Source organism: Rhipicephalus microplus, chromosome 3, assembly GCF_043290135.1.
Source record: "Rhipicephalus microplus isolate Deutch F79 chromosome 3, USDA_Rmic, whole genome shotgun sequence".
Classification (NCBI taxonomy): Eukaryota; Metazoa; Arthropoda; class Arachnida; order Ixodida; family Ixodidae; genus Rhipicephalus; species Rhipicephalus microplus.
The window spans coordinates 255,329,788-255,354,559 of NC_134702.1; the positions used below are offsets into that span (position 1 = coordinate 255,329,788).

Below are 24,772 nucleotides of genomic sequence, written 5' to 3' on the forward strand. Positions count from 1 at the left end.
GAAAACCGCGAAGCATCGTTGTCTTGATAGCTAATCAAACAAATTCTCCTGAAGTCATTCTTCTGGGAGAACAGTAGGGAGCGCGCCGAGTTGCTACTTGAAACGCGCACGCAACAGCCCAGTGAATCCGTTCTATGTATGTGGGAGAAATGCACCAGCTTTTTAACCGAGCAGGCCCGATGATGTCTGAAGAAAAAAGGTGCGTTTCCTCATGAGAGGCGTAAAAGGGTCTTTTTGCTGGCCTTTCGCGAAACACTCCCTCTACAGTTAAAGACTTCATAAAGGAACCTTACCGCAATGAAAAATCGCTGCAAAAGCGTGCAAGGCACTATGACCGGCTGTCAATGATCTCGATGGAAAGCAGCGCCCGGGTAACATTGCGCACGACGATAGCCTTAAAGACGTAATAAGAGCCATCGTCCGGGAATAACTGTGTATGTTGTTCCCTACTTCGCAACCCTAGCTGTCGTCTCTCAGTAGTGCGATAAAAGTTCAGCCTGCGCTTGGCTACAATTAACAATGCAAAGTCATAAGAGAACCACAACTGATGATATATGCGGCCGCCACTCGCAGTTCAGCGCGTGCCTTCATGCCACACCAGGGCAACCCTCAGCCGCAACGCCGTCTTCCACCACCACACATGACCAGCCATGCACCCCTCCTCGACCAGGATGTCTCGAGAAAGATGTATGGCGTGCACCGGACCAACGACCACTGTGTTACCAGTGTGGAGAAGCTGGACACATCTGTCGCCGTTGTCAATACAGACAAATGGGTCTACGCGGGTATCCCGCCTCCGCACCATGCCCGCAATGAGGTGAGGGCCACAGGATATTGCCGAGTACCTAAGCACTACTGAATGGAAGCCGCGATATTTCTCCGCTCCCCGTCGCCTACCCGCCACTCTTCACAGGAACGTTGGTCACAATTTGCAGTTGCACATGGCTGGTCACCAAGCCTGGGAAACTGAACACCGCAGCCACTGGAGCTGTGGCTGCTGTGGCAAAAAGTTCCGAAGAACCTCCATCGTGGACGACCAGCCTGAAAGTACACGCTCGGCGATAAAGCGGCACTTTTCCCATTCTATGCCATCAACCGAATGAAACTCTGCTCCAATGAATCTGTGCCCGAATGACTCTGTGAATACGCTGGGGTGGGACACGTGAGCGGGACAACACGACGCAGCAATGACCAAACCGCACGCCGTAATCGTAACGCAAAATGAAGAACGGTAGACCTTGACGTACTTATTGATGGTCACAGTGTTAGTGCGCTCGTTAACACGGGTGCTGATTATTCCGTCGTTAGTGAGTGCCTAGCCACCGAGCTAAGAAAAGTTAAGACTGAGTGGGTGGCGCACAGATGCGCACAACTGGTGGTCACCTAATCACGCCGATCGAAAGGTGCACCACGCGAGTCACAGTCACACCTGGTTACGTTTATAATACTTCAGCAGCGTTCTCGAGACGTAATACTGGTCATTCATTTTCTCAACAACCACGGCACCGTCATCGATCTGAAGTCGAAGTCGATTACGCTTTCAAAAGACCGATCAGTAAGCTGAGTCCGCAATGCCGAGTGTGCCGCACCCTTAAGCGTGCTCGAAGAGCACGTTAGCCTCACGCCCTACTCAATCACCCTCGTCACTGTCAGCAATGAAGCGTTAGAAGAAATGGATGGTATTGTTGAAGGAAGCCCTGAGTTAATGCTTCACCATGGCATCTGTGTCCCAAGAGGTATCACTCGCTTAAAAAAACGGCCACACCCAAGTACATCCACAAAATTGACTGCGGGAACAAGACACATCAACAAAGGCATGACTGCTGCTTTTATCGGACATTCTGCCAAAATCAGCAAGGCACTCAGCATGGCAGACTCGTCATCAGAACGCGTGACCGAAACACCAGAACCAAGGCCCACATATAACACCAACCTTGATCTGCCAGCGCATAAACAAGAAATGGTAATTAACCTGCTGCGCAGCACAAAAACTGCCTTTCGTCATCGTCGAAAATTAAACAAACAACAATCACCAAGCACCGCATTCTCACAGACGAATCTGCGCAGCCCTTTCACCAAAGCTCTTATCGAATAGCAATAAAAGAACGCGCGGCCATCGAGAAGTAGGTTGACGATATGTTACGCGCTGACATTATTCAGCCGTCGCAAAGCTCCGGGGCATCGCCTGTCGTACTCGTCAGGAAGAAAAATGGGACGTTGCAATTATGCGTAGATTATCATCAGTTGATTTGACGATGATTGATTGATATGATGGGGCTCGACACCACTGCAAGGATGCCATGCTTACGGCCTTTGCTGTTTCAGGTCACTGTTACTTGGGCAACATGCTGTGGGCTGCTAGGCTCTTCCTGGCCTGCTTCGGTTCATGCGCCTTGCTCCAGTCCAACTTCACCGCGTTCGACGCCCATTTCTCGCGCAGTGAACGATTTCACCTGCTCGCGAAAGGGAAACGCCTCTTGACTGAACGACCTCAGCTGTGCTGCGCTCAGCCGAGTTTCTGGCTCGTCTTGGCTGGCACGCAATTCCCAGCCTCTGGAATGGCGACCGATCGCGCTCGGTTTTCCAACCATTAATGAAAACGACCTTCTCTCCTGGCAACATACTGGCAACATAGCTCTTCCGTAACGATGGCTGGACTGCGCAGTACTCTATATAAGCGTCAGTCTGCGACTTGCTGGTTTGAGCTCGACACCACTGGAAGGATGCTATGCTTACGGCCTTTGCTGTTTCAGATTGGTTACTTGAATAATGCTTCTTGCATAAGAAGTAGCAACCGTTGATTCCTTGCGGTGTCATGCCCACCAGAGCTAAGGAGTGTTTTGAAGCGATTATTATCTTGCATGTACGTATGTGGTGCCATGCGGGAACTTTTATTAACCCTGGCCGGTGATGTGAAATCAAATCCCGGTCCTATGAATAAGACGGAGGCCGACGCATTTGCTCTAGCCCTTACTGAAATACGCTATCTGAAGGAACGTTACGAAGCTTTGCTCCCAAAACATGCTACCACCGAGATTAAAATTAAACAGCTAAAGCGCGAATTAGAAACGCTTGAAATAGCCAACGCTGTTCGTATTGCTGACGGGGCTGGTGCGGATGCTGACGCCCTTCGTGCCATGTCGGGCAAAATGAAAGTAACAGACAGCGAAATAAAAAGTTTAAGTACCAAGGTGAATTTACTAGAATAAATCACCGCTACTCGGTCTGTGACCGCCGCTTCTGGCTCGGTTGACGCTTTACGCGATGTGACAAACCAACTGTCGAAAATTACGAATAGGTGCGACGATGCAGAAAATAGGTTACGTCAGTCTAACCTTCTATTATTTGGCATTGAAGACGACCCCATTAAGAACTGGGCAGTCTCGGAAGATAAGATAGTGAAGTTTTGTTCAGACCACCTAGGCACTTCCATAACTGGTCCGCAATTATAGCGCGTGAACAGGCTGGGCAGATTTAACACAGATAGACGAAAGCTAATTATTGTAAAGTTTACATTTTTCAAGGACAAGGAGCTAATTTTGTAAAATTCGCGTAAGCTTAAGGAAACTGATTTTCACATACGCGAAGATTTTTTTTTTCACATACGCGAAGAGATAAGCTCGCCGAAAGCTTCTGGAATACGCAAAGGCTCAAAACAAACGCTCTAAGCTATCCGTTGATAAACTTCGCATTGACACTAACACCTACGTTTTCGATCACTCTAGCAACGTAGTTGTTTGTCTTCGAGATAGCTAGAGGCTAACACGAGCACGCGTAAGCGGAGTCAGTTTAAGTCGCCATCTTTATCTGTGTCTTTTACTAACATTTGAAGCCTACTTCCCAAGAGGTATGAGTTGAGTTCTTACTTAGATGATAGTGATGCCGACATATTAATACTCATGGGGACTTGCCTCTATCCTGACGTAACCAACGAATAACTGTTCCCAGATAAAGACAATTATAACATATATCGACGTGACCGTGTCAATAGAAAAAGATGAGGCGTTTTATTAGCAGTAAAAAGGACAGTGACATCAGTTTCCTTGATACTAACCCCTCTACAGAGATAACTTGAACTGCATGCGTTACAACGTATGCAAAAATACTTATAGGAACATGTTATCGTCCACGGGATGCCCATTCCTCTTTCCTCTAAGATCTACGTGACAACATAGAACGAGCTACGCAACTCTATTCAGCTGACATTATATACCTTTTTGGTGATTTCAACTACCCGCTCATTGATTGGTCTACCATGACTACCACATGTCACGTCTCATCAAACTTTCTCGAAGTAACCCTCGACTACAACTTATCGCAAGTTGTTCACCAATGCACCCATGGTACTAACATACTTGACCTTGTTTTCACTAATGCACCAGAAACCACTGGAGCGATTTCTTACACAGAAGGCTTTAGCGACCACAAGCTCCTTAACTTCCAAATCAACCTACCTGTAACTTTTATAGGCTCAGTGACAAAAATAATCCGGGATTATAACCATGCTAGTTTTCATCAATTCAGGACGGAGCTAGAAGGTTTTTATCAGGAACTTTTTTTGACGTCGTTTGCCTCACGAACCGTGCTCGAAAACTGGATTCTTTTCAAAGAAAAAATATTAGAGTTAGGTGACGAGCTTGTGCCGCTGATCTCTGCATCAAACGATAAAACTAACCCTTGGTTTACTAAACATCTTCGAACATTACAAAATAAAAAGAAACGTTTCTATGATACCACAAAACGCATTGGTTCTGTGTCCTACTGGGATAAATACAAGGTCACTTTACAAGACTATTGCAAAGCCTTAGGCACAGCTAAGAAGAAATATTATTCGCAGGACTTGCCGTCACTTCTCAAAAATAACCCCAAAAAGTTCTGGCAAATAATTTCACCCTACAACAAGTTTCCTAATCACATTACAATACACGATAATGAACTAACGCCGCTCTCTGATGAAGCTTCCGCTATTGCTTTCAATGAGTACTTCGCCTCTGTTTTTACACAGGAAGACTGTTCCAATGTGCCATTTGTTCCAGATCACCCTTTCGATTTAATGGCCCCAATCGTTGTCACTGCCGAAGGTATAGCAAAACTCATCACGAATTTTAAGGTTTCTACTTCATCAGGCATTGATAACATTACCTCTAAAATACTGAAGAACACCACAGGTATTTCCAGCCACTTCCTTTGTCTCCTATTTAACCAGTCGCTATTGTCAGGTGAGCTGCCCAAGGATTGGAAGATTGGTAAGGTAATTCCCGTAGTTAAGTAAAGTGTGGGATTGGGCTAGTTGGTAATCCATATAAAACTTCTAGGCGCGTAAAACTTCAGACAACTAACATAAGAGACAAGGACGAGCGCAGACTTTCAACTGATTTTATTACTACTACGACACACATATATATATTAGAAAGAAGATAAGCAACACACAAAAAAGGCGAAAAGAGAGATTGCAAAAACATCACACAAAATCAAAAGGCGAAAAGAGAGATTGCAAAAAACATCACGTGCTCACCCTGGGCCCTCACGTGCCGAATTTAAAAACGCCAATTCTTTCCCAGATAATGCTATCGATGGTTTGCTGATACAGCTACCTCGAGCAATTGCTGCAGCTTCAATTACAAGTCTTGTGCCTTCATTAGGGTGGGACGCGAGAACCCTTGTCTGTTCGAACAAAGGCTGGCATCCACATTCGGAACAATGAGCGGCCAAAAAAACCGTCCCGTCCTGCATTTCTTACTTTCTGGCAATGTTCTTGAAGTCTTACATTGAGGCACCTGCCCGACTGACCGACGTACTCAAGTCCACAAGACAAAGGTACGCCATAAACAATCCCTGTTGCACACTCAACAAACTTCTTTCGGTGCTTAATTTTGCAGCTACTCGTAGTAGTTCCTACGGGGCTTGTTTGGACAGATAATTTTGACAATTTATTCGGTGCGGAAAAAACCACTGACACGCGAAGTTTGTTGAGTGTGCAACAGGGATTGTTTATGGCGTACCTTTGTCTTGTGGACTTGAGTACGTCGGTCAGTCGGGCAGGTGCCTCAATGTAAGACTTCAAGAACATTGCCAGAAAGTAAGAAATGCAGGACGGGACGGTTTTTTGGCCGCTCATTGTTCCGAATGTGGATGCCAGCCTTTGTTCGAACAGACAAGGGTTCTCGCGTCCCACCCTAATGAAGGCACAAGACTTGTAATTGAAGCTGCAGCAATTGCTCGAGGTAGCTGTATCAGCAAACCATCGATAGCATTATCTGGGAAAGAATTGGCGTTTTTAAATTCGGCACGTGAGGGCCCAGGGTGAGCACGTGATGTTTTTTGCAATCTCTCTTTTCGCCTTTTGATTTTGTGTGATGTTTTTTGCAATCTCTCTTTTCGCCTTTTTTTTGTGTGTTGCTTATCTTCTTTCTAATATATATATGTGTGTCGTAGTAGTAATAAAATCAGTTGAAAGTCTGCGCTCGTCCTTGTCTCTTATGTTAGTTGTCTGAAGTTTTACGCGCCTAGAAGTTTTTTTCCCGTAGTTAAGTCCGGTGACAGACACTCGCCTCGTAATTATCGACCCATTTTACTTAGATGCATATCCTGCAAACTACTTGAACATATCGTGGCTTTTCGTACCTACAATTACCTTGAATCAAACAACTTCTCCTCTAATCAGCGTGGCTTTAGAAAAGGCTACTCATGTGACACCCAGTTATTCGAATTCTAGACTGACCTTCACTTTAATATGAACGCCAATGAACAAACCAATTGCCTCTTCCTTGATTTCGTCAAGGCATTCGATACTGTCCCTCATTGTCGTTTAATCTCTAAATTGGCCGCACTCCGTATTGATACATTAATCCTGTCTTGGCTACGAAGCTTCCTCTCTTCGCGTGAGCAACTTACGGGGATCAACGCCATTTCATCTATCCTTTGCGACGTCACATCCGGTGTTCCACAAGGCAGTGTAATAGGTGCGTTACTTTTTCTATATACATTAATGATTTTCCCGATAACATTTCATCTACAGTTAGGTTGTTCGCTGACAATTGCGCCATATACTGAAATAATAAATGTTTTAATGATCATTCTGCTCTCCAAAATGAGCTTGACCTAACCTTCCGGTGGTGCGAATCTTGGCAGATGTCCCTTAACGCCTCTAAATGCAAGTTAATCTCGTTCATCCGAAAGCATACCAATTCAGAATTTCACTATAAGATTAATAATTGATTGATATGTGGGGTTTAACGTCCCAAAAACCACCATATGATTATGAGAGACACCGTAGTGGAGGGCTCCGGAAATTTCGACCACCTGGGGTTTTTAACGTGCACACAAATCTGACTATAAGATTATCAACGCCGTTGTTTCAGCTACACCATATTACAAATATTTAGGCGTTCACCTTACATCGGATCTATCCTGGACTACGCATACAGCAGCTGTCTCATAGAAAGCCTCTCAATCTCTCGGATATCTCCGCAGAAACTTGCGCAACGCTCCTTCTAACGTACGCGCATTATCATATATTACTTATGTTCGCCCACAGCTAGAGTATGCATCATCCACGTGGTCACCATATCAAGATTACCTGGTACGTATGTTGGAAGCCGTCCAGTATAGGGCAGCGAGATTTATCTCTGGAAACTACGACTATCATTCATGCATTACCCTAATAAAACCAGACCTTGGATTTTAGTCACTGGAAATACTCCGCAACATTGCTCTTTTACGTCTGTTTTATAGTTACATTTATAGTAACGAAATTCACTCTTTGCCACTTTATTCTCCTGCGCGCACTTCCTGGTACATTAACAATGCACGTACTTTTACGCGCATTCATGGTCACATGCAGGCATTTAACTTATCATCACTATCTAGAGCTGTTGCATATTGGAACAATCTTCCGGATCATGTATTCATTCCTAACCGTGAAACTTTTCGTGATAGCCTGATTTCGCTGCACTCTAATATTGTATAACGCTGTTGCACCTTGATTTTTGCAATCTCTTATATATATTATTGTCTGCTTTTCTCCTTTATTGTTATTTCGTTTGTATGCCTATGCCCCCCTTACTCAATGGCCTTCAGTGGGCCTGTAAGATATTTTGAATAAATAAATATGTGGGGTTTAACGTCCCAAAACCACTATATGATTATGAGAGACGTCGTACTGGATGACTTTGGAAATTTCGACCACCTGGGGTTCTCTAAAGTGCACCCAAGTCTGAGAAAATGGGCCTACAGCATTTTCGCCTCCATCTAAAATGCAGCCGCCGCAGCGGGAATTGGATCCCGCACTCTGCGGGTCAGCAGCCGAGTACCTTAACCACCAGACCACCACGGCGGGGCGAATTTTGTTGGTTGAGCCATGTCATAAAAAAGACGTCTACTACCTACCACGCATTGACAACACCTTGGACCGGCTAAGTAATGCCATGTACTTCTCCTCAATTGGCCTAAAAAGTGGTTATTGGTAGATATAGATTGACGAACGGGACAAGAAAAAGACTGCTTTCATCCCACCAGATGGCCTCTATGAGTTCAAAGTTATACCATTCGGACTTTGCACGGCACCGGTTACATTCTAGAGGGTTACGGACACGGGCATCATTGGCCTGAAGCAATCGAATCTTTCGGGTTGACTCTCAGATTGGACAAATGCCGGTTTGGCTACAAAGAGCTACTGTTCCTCGGCCATGTTTTCAGTAAAGATGAAGTAAGCCCAGACCCACGGAAAACTTCGGCCATCGCTGGCTTTCCGCGGCCTAAGAATAAGAAAGCTCTCCGCCAGTTTATAGGATTATGCGCCTAATATAAGCGTTTTGTACCGAATTTCTCCTAAACTGCTGAGCCGTTGCTCGACAAACAAAATCAGACGTCGAGCTTGCGTGGCACACACCACAAGCCGATGCATTTGCAGACCTTCAGCACCGCCTTCAGTAGCCACCAGCACCTGCGCACTTCGACAAAAATGCGAAGATGGAGGCCTCAGCGCAGTGCTGGTACAAAGCAAGAACTACCTCGAAAACGTCATCGCCTGTGCGAGTCGACCTTTTTCGAAAGCGGAGGCGAATTATTCGACCACCTAAAAGGAGTGTCTCGCCATTATCTAGGCAACAGCGCAATTCCGCCCTTACCTATACGGACGGCCGTTCAAGCTGTTAACTGGCCACCACGCAATCTGCTGGCTTGCGAACCTAAAAGACCCGCAAGGTTGCCAAGCACGCTGTAGCTTGCGACTTCAAGAGGTTGACGTCAAGGTCGTTTACAAGTCCGGACGCAAGCACTCTCGGATGCCGACTGCCTTTCTCGCGCACCCATCAACGCTGCTGCGCAACATTCAGATGACGAGTTCTTTCTCGGAGCGATTAGTGCTACGAATCTTACCGAACAACAGCGAAGCGACCCAGACATGCACACGTTGATTGAGTTCCGGGAAGGCAAGAACTCATCCGCTCTGCAAGCTTACAAACGTGGTCTATCTTCATTCTGCCTGAAGGACGATATTATCGTGAAAAATAACTTTTCCCCAAACAGGGCAAGTTTCCTCCTCGTCGTGTCGGCGGAACTTCGCACAGAAATTATGCACGCTTGCCTCGATGAACCAGTGTCAGGTCACTCGGATTCACCCGCACACTGGCAAGAATTAAAAAAGAAATGTCACTGGCCCATTGCCTTCGCCGACACTGCACTCTATGTAAAAACTTGTCGAGACTGTCAAAGACGCAAGAACCCCCCCCCCCTCCTCCTCCTAGAAACATGCTTGCTATTTCAAGGCCATCAAACCATCCTCGAAACCTTTCAGCAGATTGAAATGGACATTCTCGGACCATTCCCGACGTCTTCTGATGGCAACAAATCAATCGTCGTGGCAACCGATTATCTCACTTGTTTCGCCAAAACAAAGTCTCTTCCCACCGCAGAAGTCGCTAAGTTCTTCGTCGAAAACATTCGCATGGGGCACCCAAAGTGCTTGTCACTGACAGGAGGACGGCGTTTACGGCTTACCTTACACAAGAAATCCTACAGCCCCACATGCTACTACCACCGGACAACGGCTTACCACCCTCAAACGAACGGTCTCACTGAGCGTCTGAACAAAATCATTGCCGATATACTGTCTATGTTTGCAGTAATTGAGCATAAGTGCTGGGACGCAGTTTTACCCTAAGTGACTTTTTCATACAACACTGCGTTGCAGGAAACGACAAAAGTACGCCTTTTAAATTGCTCTATGGAAAATAACCCGGGACAACACTCGATGTCATGCTCCCCAACACGACCGATGAAGAGAACTTTGACATTTCTGCCTACCTGCAGCGAGAAAAGGCTCGGCGATCAGCCTGTCTACGCATTCAAGGTCAGCAAAAAGTCGAAGCCCGACGCTATAATCTGCGCCGCAGCAACCAACAGTATCAACTTGGTGACCGCTTTTGGGTATGGATTTCCATTCGGAAACGAGGACTCAGTGAAAAACTGCTGCGTCGCTACATCGAACCATACAAGATTTTACGGCGACTTGACCCTTTGAATTACGAGATTGTCCCTGATGACCTCAAATCATCACAGCGACGTCGCCTGCACTCTGAAGTGGACCATGTCGTCCGTTTAAAACCTTACTATGAGCGCTGATACTAACACACTAATCTTCTACTTGTATATTTCTTTCTTCATGTTAAATTTAGCACAACTTTGTCACAAAATCATGTTTCATCTTGGTCTATTACTACTACTAGACGTCTACTACTAGACGCAATGCTACTAGGTCACTGCAGACACGTTATCATTTGTTGCATCTGTTTGTTTCGTTGCACACATTGACCTGTCCTCACTGTGTTTCATGATGATACTGCCTGTTTCTCTGTATCACTTTTTGTGTGACGTATTGATATGAAGGGTCACATTGTTCATGTTTTGTTTAAAAGGAGAGCACTGCACGAAGCGGCAGTATTCCTTTTACGCTCACCAACAGTTACACTTGTTGACGGTACCACCGGGGATTTCGGGCACTTACGCGATTAAAATGAAGTGGCTGCCTTTCAGAACGTCTTCTGGTTTTTGATACGCTACTCGCAAGACTACGGGACAATATGCTCCAGGAGTTTCCAAGGTATGCAGGTTAGAAAAATTGGGTGGTGAATACACAGATTGGAACGGCTACCAGATTTGTGTGTAGGCACAACATGGTTGATTTTACAGCCACTCGATTAGAGGAAGAGGCAACAGACTGGGGAAAATCTAGCGCATGAAGTCGTTAGATTGCGATTTTACTGTTCTTTAAAGCTTTAGCCGTTATGCCATCCGGGCCTGGGAAACTTGAAATTTTGAGGCTGTCGATTAAGTTCGCGCTTCTTTCAATAGTTGTAATGACCTCCCATAAACGCCAGGCCAGCGCGGACCGCACAACACAGTCACAGCAAAAACTGGAGGAGCGGCCTTTCAGAGCCTTTTCTAAACACTCTTCGGGTAACTGCTAAAAGCACACTTGCTTGTTGTCACAACACCATATATAATCATATTTTTATGTGGTAGGTCAGTATTCACTATGCTATCCTTCGTAATTGTTTGGAGAAGCGTGCTATTCACTACACAATTGCTAGAAATTTTGCGCAATTTTTCATGCAGTGGCTGATGACGATGGACAATTATGCCTGTAGTGGGTATGCGCCACAGTTAAAAGATGATATGAACTTTTCTAATGCGTTGGAGCATCGGACGGCCCACTCGTTACGCAATTCTCTACACTCTATATTCGTCAAACCAACACGGTACTATGCATTGATAGTGTTGCCGAGCCCACAGTATTGTATTGCGGCCTTGTGTCAATACTGCTACTGTTTTCTAAATTTGCTACTTCTTTCCGGCGATATAGAAGAAAATCCAGGTCCTACTACACGTTCCGCTTCCAGCAAAATTGCTGGTGATATCTTGGCAGCACTCGATGAAATTAGATTAAACCAAGACAACCTTATGAAAGAAATGAAAGCCATGCAAACTACACTGTCCCAGAATGTTAAAACGTTTGACGATATTAATCAACGGCTTGCTAAAATAGAAAAAGAATGTACCACCGTAGGCACACTTCAGGCAGACTTTGAGGTCATTCGCTCAGTTACTGTCGAAAATTCCGAACAAATATCGCAACTAACCTGCAGTCTTGACGATTCAAACGATCACGCCCGGCGAAACAATCTCATATTTTATGGACACACTGATTCGGATCGCGAAACCTGGGCCCAGTCCGAGGAACTAATCATAAATCTCTGCAAAAATACGCTCAAAGTAACGCTCAACCCACGTGATATTGACCGCGCACATCGACTGGGATCTTTCCATTCTAACAAAAATAGACCGATCATTGTGAAGTTCACGCATTTCAAAGATAAAGACCGTATTCTTTCTAACGCAAATAAGCTGAAAAATACCACGTATAGCATTTCGCAAGATTACTCGCCTAACACCCGCTTGACACACAAGCAGCTGATTGCGTTTGGCAAAGCCCAGTCCCGACCCTATAAACTTGCATACCGAAAATTAGCCATCGATAAGGTCACCTACATTCTTGATCCGACTACGCAAACGGTAGTCCCACGTGCCCCGTAGCTATCTGCTAAAGTCCGTAGCGAGTCTAATGTAAACCTTATTTCGCTCATCTATACTAATATTAGGAGTCTACTGCCCAAACGCGATGCCTTGCACGGCCTAATTCAAGCAAGTGACTGTAACTTAGTTCTCCTAACCGAAACGTGGCTTAATGCATCTATCTTGGACTCTGAATTGCTTCCTCTGTTCAACAACTTCGATATTTTCCGTTGCGATCGCAAAAACAAGCGGGGTGGTGGAGTGTTAATCGCCGCTCACCACAGTTTACAATGCTGCGCTGTCGACATTCCTTCGAGTCTTGAAGTAGTCTTTATTCACTGCAAAGCTGCCGTTCCACCCATTGTCATTGGCATCTGCTATCGCCCCCCTGATTCCGATCCTTCTTTCGTTGGTGAGCTTCATAATGCTCTACAACTATTAACGTCAGCGTCGGATAACGCCCCTATTCTCCTCCTTGGTGATTTTAACTTCCCGGCAATAACTTGGTCTGATGTAGCATTAGCAATGTCGAAAACGAACACTGAAAGTGACTTCATAGATACTTGCCTTGCTTTCAACTTATCTCAAATGATTAGCTTTCCTACGCGAACGACTTTTAATTCATCAAGCTTACTGGATTTATTTCTCACGACCCAACCAGATAAAGTTTCGTCCGTTTCTAGTCCGAGCAGCTTCAGTAATCATGCCGTCATTCATGCCACTTTTCAATGCAACTTGCCCAATCCAAAAAAGTAAAAAAGACGATAACCCTATACAACAAAGCAGATTATCAAGGAATGAATGATGAACTAGCTTCCTTTTCCAATTGGTTCCTCGTGGATTTTTCCAAACGTTCTGTTGACGACAACTGGGAGCTCTTCAAAAACAAAATGCAGCAATTAATAAACATGTAAATTCCCACAGTTACCATCACAGAACGGCCTACTTCGCCATGGTACAATAATACTTTGAAACGACTTAGCAACAAAAAGAAAAGACAATTTCGGTCAGCCAAAAAATCAAAATCCAGTAACGCTTGGGAAAAATATCGTGAGACTAAAAAACTTTACGCATCCATGATCTCAGACGCTAAGCGGACGTTCTTCTCGTCAACCCTACCAGACATGCTACGCACAAACCCCAAAAAGTTCTGGAACACTATACACCCCAACCCATGCTAAACCCATTTCTTTACTAGATGAAGATAATATTCCCATCCCGGAGTTCAAGGTCGCCGAAACACTAAACTCCGCGTTTTGCTCAGTGTTTACTGATGAACCTGACGATGCATTTTCATGTGTTCCCGATGTATCTCCATGTGTGCCGTCCCATGATTGCCCTGTTATGCCCAGTGTCATTTTCGAACCAAATGGCATCATACAAGTCATTGATTCCTTAAAAGTGACGTCATCAGCTGGTATTGATTGTATAAATTCTAAAGTTTTAAAAAATACCAAACATCTCTGTGCTGTCATATTGTCGCACATCTTCCAGCAATCACTGTCATCTGGAGTGGTGCCACGGGACTGGAAGGTTGGCAAGGTCATTCCGATACCCAAAGAAGGTCCGTCATCCTCACCTTCAAACTACCGGCCCATATCACTAACATGCGTGTGCTGTAAGATAATGGAACATATAATTTATTCTCAAACAGTCCAATTCCTGATCTCTGTAAACTTTTTCCATCCCAGTCAGCACGGATTTCAGAAAGGCCTCTCCTGTGACACACAACTAGCGCTCTTTATTAACGACATCAGCTCAAGTATAGATCAGAATGTTCCTGTAGATGCCCTTTTCCTAGATTTTGAAAAAGCTTTCGATAAAGTACCCCATAAACGTCTTTTTTTAAAACTTTCCCGCTTAAACATTGACCCAGCAGTTCTAGAATGGATACGAAATTTTTTGTCAAACCGGGAACAGTTCGTTTACTCCAACCGGACATCATCTACCACGCGTCCTGTCCTTTCAGGTGTACCTCAGGGTACGGTGCTCGGTCCCCTTCTATTTTTAGTTTATGTTAACGACCTACCTAGCAATATATCGTCCCAAATCCGTCTATTCGCTGACGATTGCGTGATTTATCGTCCTATTAACTGCCCTAATGACTCCCAGATCCTTCAAAATGATCTAATAACTATAGAAACCTGGTGCAAAAAATGGCTCATGACTTTGAACATTATGAAAACCTCCGTCATCTCTTTTCATCGCAGGAAATCTCACCCGGCTACTTCATACTTTTTTTCTGGTTGCGAAATATCCCTGGTGAATTCCTACAATATTTAGGTATAAACATTACGCCAGATCTTACTTGGTCCTCCCACATAACAAACATTTCTAACGAAGCAAACAAAGTCCTTGGTTACCTAAGAAGAAATTTACGACTTGCTCCCCCTTCTGTTAAACTTTTAGCATATCAAACACTAGTCCGTCCGAAGCTTGAATACGCTTGCGCCGTCTGGGATCCCCACCAACCTAATCTATCCAAAACATTAGAATCTGTCCAAAATAGAGCATCTAGGTTTATATATTCCGATTACTCGCGCCACACAAGCGTCACTAACTTAATGATTAAAGCCCATCTTCCCAGCCTTGAACTGCGACGCAAAGTCGCTAGATTAGCTCTTTTTCATAAATTTTTCCACTTACTGTCCGACGCATCTGTTATCATGCCCGCGCATCGCATATCTTCCCGCACTAACCACAACAACCCAGTTTACCCTGCGCATGCCCGTACAACTGCTCACCTTCGGTCATTCTTCGTTCAGACAGCGAAGGATTGGAATGACCTTCCGTCCCACGTCGTGCGCCACTCCAGCCCCATTCTTTTCAAAGCGCACATGGAAGAAACCCTGTATTGCCCACCCCTCATGTAACACCCCTTCCTGGGGTTTTTGAGGTATAATAAATAAAAAATAAATAAATAAATTCACATTGTGTGACGCCTGGTTGTTCTTTTCATGTTCTAAAACGCTTTATTACTCATATTGACGCGATTCCTTTCCCGCTATCAAGCCTGCCTAACGCCAGTTTAGAAATGAGTTCCAAGCGTCGGCTGTGCTCAGTGTTTGAGCACAGGGCTGGCACACAGCGGACCTGAGTTCCAATCCCATTGTGCCATTGGTGTTCTTTATTTACTGAGTTTTTTTTCTTATTTCCTGCGATACTGGTTACGGACACCGGCGGATAACTACGCTGCAGCAAAGAACTTTTTTTCTGATCTCATAACAGACTTCACTGTAGTTAACAAAAAATAACGAGATGGCAACGTAGGAATATTGCCACTGTGCTTATTAGGGAAAACTGAGCGAAAATAGAAATTCCTAACATTAGGACAACCATACTCTGAAACAGATGACCTGTCAGAGTTAATAAGCGCTATGCTATAATATGAGGTGTCACGTGTGTTTTGGTGTCAGTTAATTCCAGCAATTCGCTTTATAGCGTTGTCTGGAAGTATGCTCAGAAGATTTAGGTGAAATTATTTACCCTTAGATGCCTCAGTAAGCCAGTGTATTCATGATTCGTTTAACTATTGCTTGCTCAAACACAATATTTATGGTATCTAAGTTGGAAATGGGACGGTAGTTTCCTGTGAAGTGACTTGTTGGTTGAGTAGGTTTATTCTAACGGTAGCTTTTAGCGCGAAATAAACACAAGAGGAAAGGGACATGGGCCGGGCATGAAGCGCGTAGGCAGGATAACCGCTTGTCATTAAGAGTAACTAACTGGATTCCCAGAAAATGCGAGCGGGTTAGGGGAAGACAGGAGGTTAGGTGGGCAGATTAGATTAAGAAGTTTGCGGGTATAAATCGGCAGCAGCATGCACAGGACCGAGTTGACTGGTGGAACATGGGAAAGGCCTTTTTGCTGCAGTGAACGTAGTCGGGCTGAGGATAATGATGACGAAACACGAGAGACAAACAAGCGTGCTAAAAGCTACCGTAAGAACGAACCAAATCACCCAAAAAGTCACTCTGGTGAAGTACATCGCTAGTTTTTTGGGCTCTTTTCAGTGTTGGCGCTTGTCCATCTCTCGTGTTTTTTCGCGCTAAAAGGTACAGTAAATAGATTTGTGGTGTGGTTTTGCCACCGGCATAGTATATCGGAATAATCTTTTTCAACTTGAGAAGATAAGGGTACGTAGGCGTATAAAATGATAAATGAAATCTTTTTTTCTAAAGGAACACAAAGAATATCAATTGCGTCATTTTAGCGCTAAAGCAGGTAGACTGTCGCAGCTGACTGAGAATTTAAGTGGCACACCACTGACTACAGCTACAACTTCACTAGTCAATATATACGTAAACACAAATGTACTAGGGTTACGAGGAGAGTATTTATTGTATTCTTCGATGACCGCTTTAGCAGCCAGTCGAGAACTAAATGTAAAAAAGTAAGTATTAAACGTCTAAACTAGGGTATTTAACGATATTTGGAGAACCTCAAGGTTTGGCATGGTCATAAAGCTTGCAAAGGGTAAGAGAACTGCGCCGCCGTGGTGTCTAATGGCTAAGGAGCTCGATCCCGCGACCTACGGGCTGCTGACTCGTAGGTCGGGGGATTGAATCCCGGCTGTGGCGACTGCATTTTTGATAGAGGCGAAAATGCTGTAAGCCCGTGTGCTCAGATTTGGGTGCACGGTAAACAACCCCAGGTGGTCAAAATTTCCGGAGCCCTTCACTACGTTGTCTCTCATACTCATGTGTTGGTTTTGGAACGTTTATCCCCTCATACACACAGGGTTCAAGAAACGAATTCACAATACGCCATGTTTTTGATGAATTACCTCAATTATTTGTTAAAACATCGTTAGGTTCTACCCATGTTTCTATATTTAACTTTACTGCCTGCATCACGAATCTGTAGCAATGGTCTATACCAGAAAATGTTATCATTTCCTTCAACACGTTTGCTAGTCAAATTCATTGTACTTTTGCGCCAAGTGTATACGACATTTTTTCGTCCTTATACGGCTTTCAGCAGCGTCGAGTAGTGTTTCTGTATATACAGTAACTTTAGTGCCGAGGTAACTGGGGCGCGCTATGGCCCATTCCGGCAGCGAACTAAAAACAATTGCTAATCCTCCTTCTCGCCCATGTCAACACACCTCTCTCGACGCGTTCGTTGCCTAGCCTCGGCTTTGAACTCCGTTTCAATGTTTGACATGTAGGGCAGGCCGTCTCATCGTGTCCTCCGTCTATAGTCTGAACGTGAATGCACATTTGCTTTGTCAGATTTGTAAGCAAGAAATTGTAGGCCGTTAGAACTGGTGTCAACTAAGGACACTTTGCTTTTATCGAAGTGATATGATAGGAGCCAGTTTTGGGCTTATTTCCACCGTCAGGAAGGGGTTCTCGGCATTCTGGTCGTTGCGTGCTCCCACCCCGCCCCACCCCCTTTTTTTTAAAGACGATAGCAGGCCCCGGAAACTCTCAAGTTCAAGTGCTCACCTGTAGTGGGCGAAAAAATCAACCATGGCACGTTTCTGCTTCAAACACCCAGAGTGGATTTACTAACCTCTCTCGGCACTCGCGCTATTGCGCTTTCTTGTAGAGGCGCCCTCGTCGGGGCCAGGGTGTAATTTTAAAATGATCAAGTACTACATCTTTGCGTACCGCTACACATAAAAAACAGCTCGTTATTTTAGCAAGTAGTTTTTCTAAACATGTGCTGCGTCATCATTTTTTGTAATTGTTTTTGCTCCAGCTGACTCGAGGTCAGCAGCAGCCTATTGACATCACTATCCTCATTTCAAAGTTTGCTGCGGCCAACGGTTGCAACGGCAGGTAACGGTTCACGGTACGTTCGGATGTCTCGGACTGTTTCGCTTCGCTGTAAATATTTCGAGCCTCTGTCGACCTACACACTCTTCCTCGTTCTGTTCATTTTGACTCGTTCAAATGCTTTCACGAAGGGAATTCAAGTGACTTCCGGGGAACGAAGCGACCGTTGAAGCTTTCATCGGATGAACACCCGTTGCAAGCCCGGACCGGTGAGTAGACACCACTTCAGTTTTTCAAAGAACGTTTGCTTGCAAGGCTAGTCGGTTCATTTCAACGTATGTAGTTTTTTTCACCAATAACTGCGTAGGCGTTACACGGTGGCAGCTCATCGCAATATGAAATTTTAAAACTGTTACCGTTTTAATCTGTAACCTGAAAACGTGCGTTACTTGCGGCGTGGCTTCACGTTGGAACGAGTCGCTGACTCAATAGTCAATTCTGAAATTCATTTTATCACCAGCTAACACCAACCAGGCTGTTGCGACGAAAGAAGGCAAATAAATTAAATCACTGTCGCCTCAATGTGTCTTCGTAGCTAGCCGATATATTATTGCAAAAAACCTACTAGTTAATAGTTTACTGCAGTCTAGTTTGAGAAGCATCACATAACTATGGGTCTGGTTTCGCTATAGCGTGACCAAAAAGTGCCACATAAATGAGAAATACTTCTTTTAATGCCACAGCCTCCTGGCCCACATGATATGGAAGCAGCTGTGTACAATGGGCAAGGAACCTGCTACATGGCATGCCTTGTAAAAAAGCAGCCCTGATTGATAACGTGTTATGAGGTACCTACCATGAAATATATGTATAAAATACTGCTGTTTACTAGTTAACTCAGTTTATTTGTTTACTTTGAAAAATTTAATGCATTGATTATGCATTGATTTTATGCATTGATATCTGGAGATGTTACTTATTTTTCCAGACTGCTATGCAACGACATGATGACTACCCTCGAATGTCCACTCTGCAAGCACGTTGACACATCTGAATGTCCACTACAACATGTCATCTCGAACCTCACACATGTAATGCTGTATTTGGGAATGTTTTACCGCGCATATCGTGGAGGGGTGCGATAGATTGGCCACAAGCATTGGCTGTCTACCGTGGCATGGAATCTACCCTTCAATAATGTTGAAACTGTAACACTATTAGTTAGATTCTGTGGCACTGCGGATCTCAACAACACACTGTTTGATCCCAGCCACGGTGGCCATATTTCGATGGGGGTGAAACGCTAAGACGCTTGTGTACTTAAAGGTTTGCTCGATTCGCTTGCACCAGATGATTCATTTTACAAAGTGCTGCACCTCACCATTCGTTTCAGTGGCGCAACAACGGCATCTTCTAAATCGTGCCATTCATTTCAAAAAGCACAGGAGAAGTACAGCACCGAAACTAGTTCATGATTTTCCTGTACCTTCTGCTCTGACGGCGCTGGTTTGGTGCAGCCGCACGCACAGCTTAACAAACAACATAGCATTCGACGTAGGTACCGTACCCACCTTCACAAATGCGGTGTGTTTGCCAGGATGTTTGCACCTCATTCAAATAAGCGAACAAAAATAAGGATTCCACCTTGTCATTCACTTGTGATGCCGCACTGCTAAACTCGTGCTGCATAAGTTCTGAACTTCTCGTGCACAACTGTCAACCAGTTCCGATTGGTGCAGGTGAACTAAACTGACGCTTAAAAAATGGAAGCTTGAAATATGAAAAAATCTGCTAACATAAGGTGTCAGAGCATATGTTTCGACAAGTAGTCTTGTCTCCTGTGAGGCTACAATGTCATTTGTTTGAACCCCTGGAAGCCAGAATCGATCTCAATTTGCCCACTACTGTACGACTCACGATGACTTTATAGTGGGCATGTGAATCCTCAGAAATTATTGATTGCAAAATGAACAACCCCATAGTGAGGGGCATTAACAGGCTTTCTGACATTTTAGTTGTGCCTTGTGACAGTTTACGAACAACACCCAGAACTGTTTTGTCTTAATTAACTGTGTTTAGTTCATACAAGTTTACAAAAAGATGCGCGAAAACTCATAAGGCTGCACCCAATTGCTTTAGCTTTGCGCATATGTTCAATGGGCTCCTAGAATAATATAATCATAAACGTGATGAGCACTTGCAGCACAGCTTCCTCAAAAACGTGAATGCTGTCGTTAAGAGCCAGATTGTGTTCATTGCATGTGGTACTGTTTTTTTTTCCATATAGCAGTAAAACGTCCCAGATTTCCTTGAGCACATCTGATTTGGTTTAAATTAAGTTGTCATAACTATAGTGTATACCACTACGAAATGAAATTCTGTGCATTACGGTCATGAAAAAAAATCTAGAAAATCGCACAGGTACATGAAACATAAATAATCTTGACTTATTCACAGCCACACTGCAAGATAGTACGTATTTCAAGTCCTAACCTCTAAAAGTAGCAGGGCGAAAACAATTTCAGCTTTCAAGCACAAGTATACTGAAAAAGCAAACACAATAACAAGTGTGTAATAGATGTGATTTTTATTGATCCAGTATCCGGACAGATTCACATCATGCACCACCATTTGATTTTAGGAGTGATTGCTTGCAAGAAAGTGCTCAAGTTTGTCGATCTGTCTGCAAAAGAGTTTGTGCTCAGAGCGGAGCAGATAGTGTACTGTAAGAGCACCAACAAAGATCTACAAACAACAAAAATGTACAATGCATGCCTAAACCTTAGTTTTTAATAATTGGGCATTTTCGATCTGTAAGCACACACCTCTTAACTCTTAACTCTGTTCCTTTAGCATGCATGTTCGCTGCATACGCAGCAGACCGGTCATTACCTGCGACAAGAAATCTAGCTATGGTAACTGCGCAACTTAACTTCAACAATAAATATAGCAAGCCTGAAATATTTTAGGCCCATCAGCTAAATACATATTACCTTTGATATGGGCTCACGGCTGAGAACTAAACCAGTGCCTACGCTATCGACACGACGCGACATTGTGCAATTGTGGAGTACTCAATGTAGCATTGCAGAGCGAAAAAAATTCAGAAGTGCACGCATCTACAATTGCTTATTTAACAAATTTCACAAAACTACATTGCTCTCACTGCGCGGGCTATCTATCGGCAATGTGGAAGTTTCCTTCCCGATTCCACATCAAGCATTCACTTCACTTCAAAATCAACACTGCTGGGCAAGCGCCGCATCTGATGGCAGAATCGGACCCTTGTCCTGAAGCCATGCTTTTGAACTCGAACGCCGCAACACAATGAGAGCGACGTTCATTTAGCGATCTCTATGTTCAGTTATATGCATGTGCTTGTTAGCTTTCAAGAGTCTACTCATGGGTTGAAAGCTTTCGATATGCATGAGTGACTTGTTTGTTCGGACCCGACCGTATACATTGATTGTACTGGCTTGGGCACTTGCAATAAACAATGAAAACCTTACATGAGTGACGTTGTTTTTGCCAGTCGAGGCCAGCTAGGTCACCTGGCGATAATTACAGACGCGAAGCGTGATCTAGCAACGAAAAAGAAAAAAAAACCAGAGGAAGCGAGCAGCGCGAACCAGCCGCGAACCCCCCCCCCCCCACCTGTAGCAAAAAAATGCGTCTGTTTATTGATGATGATAGTACTACCAGTGCCATATCGCCTCGCGGTATTGCATTTCAGTACGCCGCCGCTACGTATTTGCATGTTATTTTAATATACCAGCCCAAAGGTACAGTTTCCATTCACTAAACTGGTAGGTGTTCTGTGACGATAGTCTTTCTTGGGGACCATCGACGCGAAAACTTTGGTCTGTCTGTCTGCAAATTTGTTTGTTTGTCCACCGTTACCGCGAACCGGGTACTCTAAATAGCACAAGCCGATACCCCGAACGGCCGACCCCATCCGCAGCGCCCACCGATGTTGCTCAAGAATCAGCGTTCTTACGTGTGCGATTGTCAATTAAAAAGCAATTATTGCGCATATCTGAGGCACCATAACAACACGTATATATTCTGCATGTTCATCTTTTACTAGAAAAGGCATACCTAAGTCATTCTAAGGACCGTAGCGCTTATCACGCTGTGCTGACCATGCAACGCTTGCACAAAAAGGCGAGTGTTTCCAACGCTTTGCTAAGAAGACACAGTGGTGGCCCCTACCCGTCGCCTTGCGTTCTACACCTTATCAACTCTGAGAGGGGAGCGAACGCCCGTCTCAGGGCCATGCACTTGTTTTCTAAAACACTGCCTGATGGCGCTAATGTATCACGTGTGAGGAGACTTGATGCGCTCGTTCGCCTGCGCTGTCCGCTCGAGGCACTCTAACGCAGCGTCTCCGGAATACCATTCACATTTTCTTGCGCACAACATCAAATAAATGTTTTGTTCACTCTCACCACAAGTAAGACTATTGTCTTTCGACGACATTTGCAGATTACATGCAGATACGGGGCCAATTTTTTTATTACACCGCTTACAATGCCGTGACTGTTTACACTACATAAAATAATCATCGCTAAGCTAGAAACTCACGTTACGCCAAATGGTTCCAGATTTCAGAGACAAACATAGGTTGGCATGTCTGTTATTGAAAAGAGGCACAAGTTGATGCCAGTCCCGTCTATGGTTTCGTTGCAATGGGTGAACTTAGTACAATTAAGGAAATATGTAAAGCAAACATTCATAGGATTTTTTTAATAATACCTTCACCAAGCCAATCGAGTGACATATTCCTTATGCGACACTTCTTTGCACACAGGGTGAACGTGGCGCTGATGAACTTCAACAAGTTTGGCAAGATCTTTGGGTGTGCTCCGGGCACACCGATGAATCCTGTCCGAAAGTGCACCATCTGGATGAAGCACGAGTGAACTGCTGCTGTTCTACACGGTTAAAAAAAGGAAAAAAAACACGAGCAAAGGAGCGACGGCATTGTTTTAATTTTTGTGTGTGTAGGGGAAGTTCACATGTGAGGTGCGTTAGCGCGCGAATATAAGCTTTGTATACAGATCTCACAAACCAGTTTTCTGTGCCAACGCTGCCGCAGTGCCTGCCAGTATATACTACTTGGTACGTTCAGCTGCCTACTAGCGTATCAGCGAGCTGCACTAACGAGCTTGAGCAGCCATATTTGAATTGATTGTGAATATTAGGCTCGCGTGCCTAATATTCACGGCAGCTCGAAGCAAGAGAACTCGGCTGTTACGCGTGCTCAAAGCATGTCAAACACCGAAAGGAATATGTGTTACAACCAACGAAATCGGACAGCGTGGTAATTACGGCGCAGTATCTTGTTCGGTGGGATTCTTAATGCCATGTGCATAATGCATCGTATTTGGCAGTGCATTATTGCGTCATAACAAGCCTACTGCGTGACCAACAGACTGATCAGTCACAGCAAAACCACGAAACGTGTGTTCGAATCTCTTGGCGGGGCGATGACCGACAGCCTCGACAGATTGGGCGGGACTCATTTTGCGGATGTGACACATATCGCTTCAATATATGTAGTGATACCTGAACCGACATCACATCAAAATAGATGACGACTGCCACACGCCCAACGTGTGCGAGACCTCTGATACCCGGGAAGCTTGTAACTGCGTGCCGCGAGCAACTGCCGCCATGAAGTGTACGGCGAAAAATAAGCCGTGCTGGTGTCGCAGCCCCCTTCACTGCCGCGATTTCTCTATTCTTTTCAGCATGTGAGTTTAACGCGAACACAGCGTGAAACTGCAGCAGCAATTGTAAATCTTAGCGTATGATATTATCGTATTAAGTTTGCGTATATACACTGCAGTTTCGAAGCGGTAGACCTAATGAAGACACCGGCACCGAGCCGTTTGTTCACCGAGCAGTTCGTTCCGGCCGCCGCCGGCCGGAACGAACTGCTGCTTATCCACCGAATTCTTGCGTCGCTGAAATCTCTGACACATCTATTCTTTGTGTAGCAGGAAGTCTGTAGCCGTTCGTGAGATTTTCGTGGTGTAAATTTTTTGCAAATAGCATGAACTGACGGTCAGCAGACCCACCTTTTGCAGGCTTTACTGCGACCGTGTACTTTGTTTCACGTTTAGGCAATAGACGTTTTTCAAGCAATCCCACACCGCCCCGTGGGTGAGTGGAGCACTTTGGGAAAAGTTCGTACGCTGAGAGAACCGGCTCTTCCTCCGCCCGCTGCTCATTGCCGCCGTGCGAGCACAACACAAAAAGAACATGCCGCCGCTTCCTGAATAGGGTCCAAACGCATGTATATTGCATGAAACGTGAAATGGATAACGCAGTCAGTGTAGCTATCACTAGACGAGTTAACATCGAACGCAGAAGATGAGCGGCATGCGATTTGTTGCGTATACGAATACATGTGGTCAAAACATGCTATCATGAGGAATGTGAGCTTTAACACTGATTAATAGTTATTCAAC

At 44.7% G+C, this 24,772-nt stretch overlaps 1 protein-coding gene across 1 annotated transcript in view; it reads left to right on the plus strand.

The window, feature by feature from the left end:
• LOC119168610 (neprilysin-1) overlaps nt 1-23,265 on the plus strand; it is a 638,470-nt gene extending 615,205 nt beyond the window's left edge. Inside the window, exon 23 of the mRNA XM_037420008.2 lies at nt 23,107-23,265. Coding sequence (XP_037275905.2) covers nt 23,107-23,218 — 112 coding nt within the window. The 3' untranslated portion in view covers nt 23,219-23,265. The remainder of the gene's footprint in view (nt 1-23,106) is intronic.
• The last annotated feature ends 1,507 nt before the right edge of the window (nt 23,266-24,772 follow it).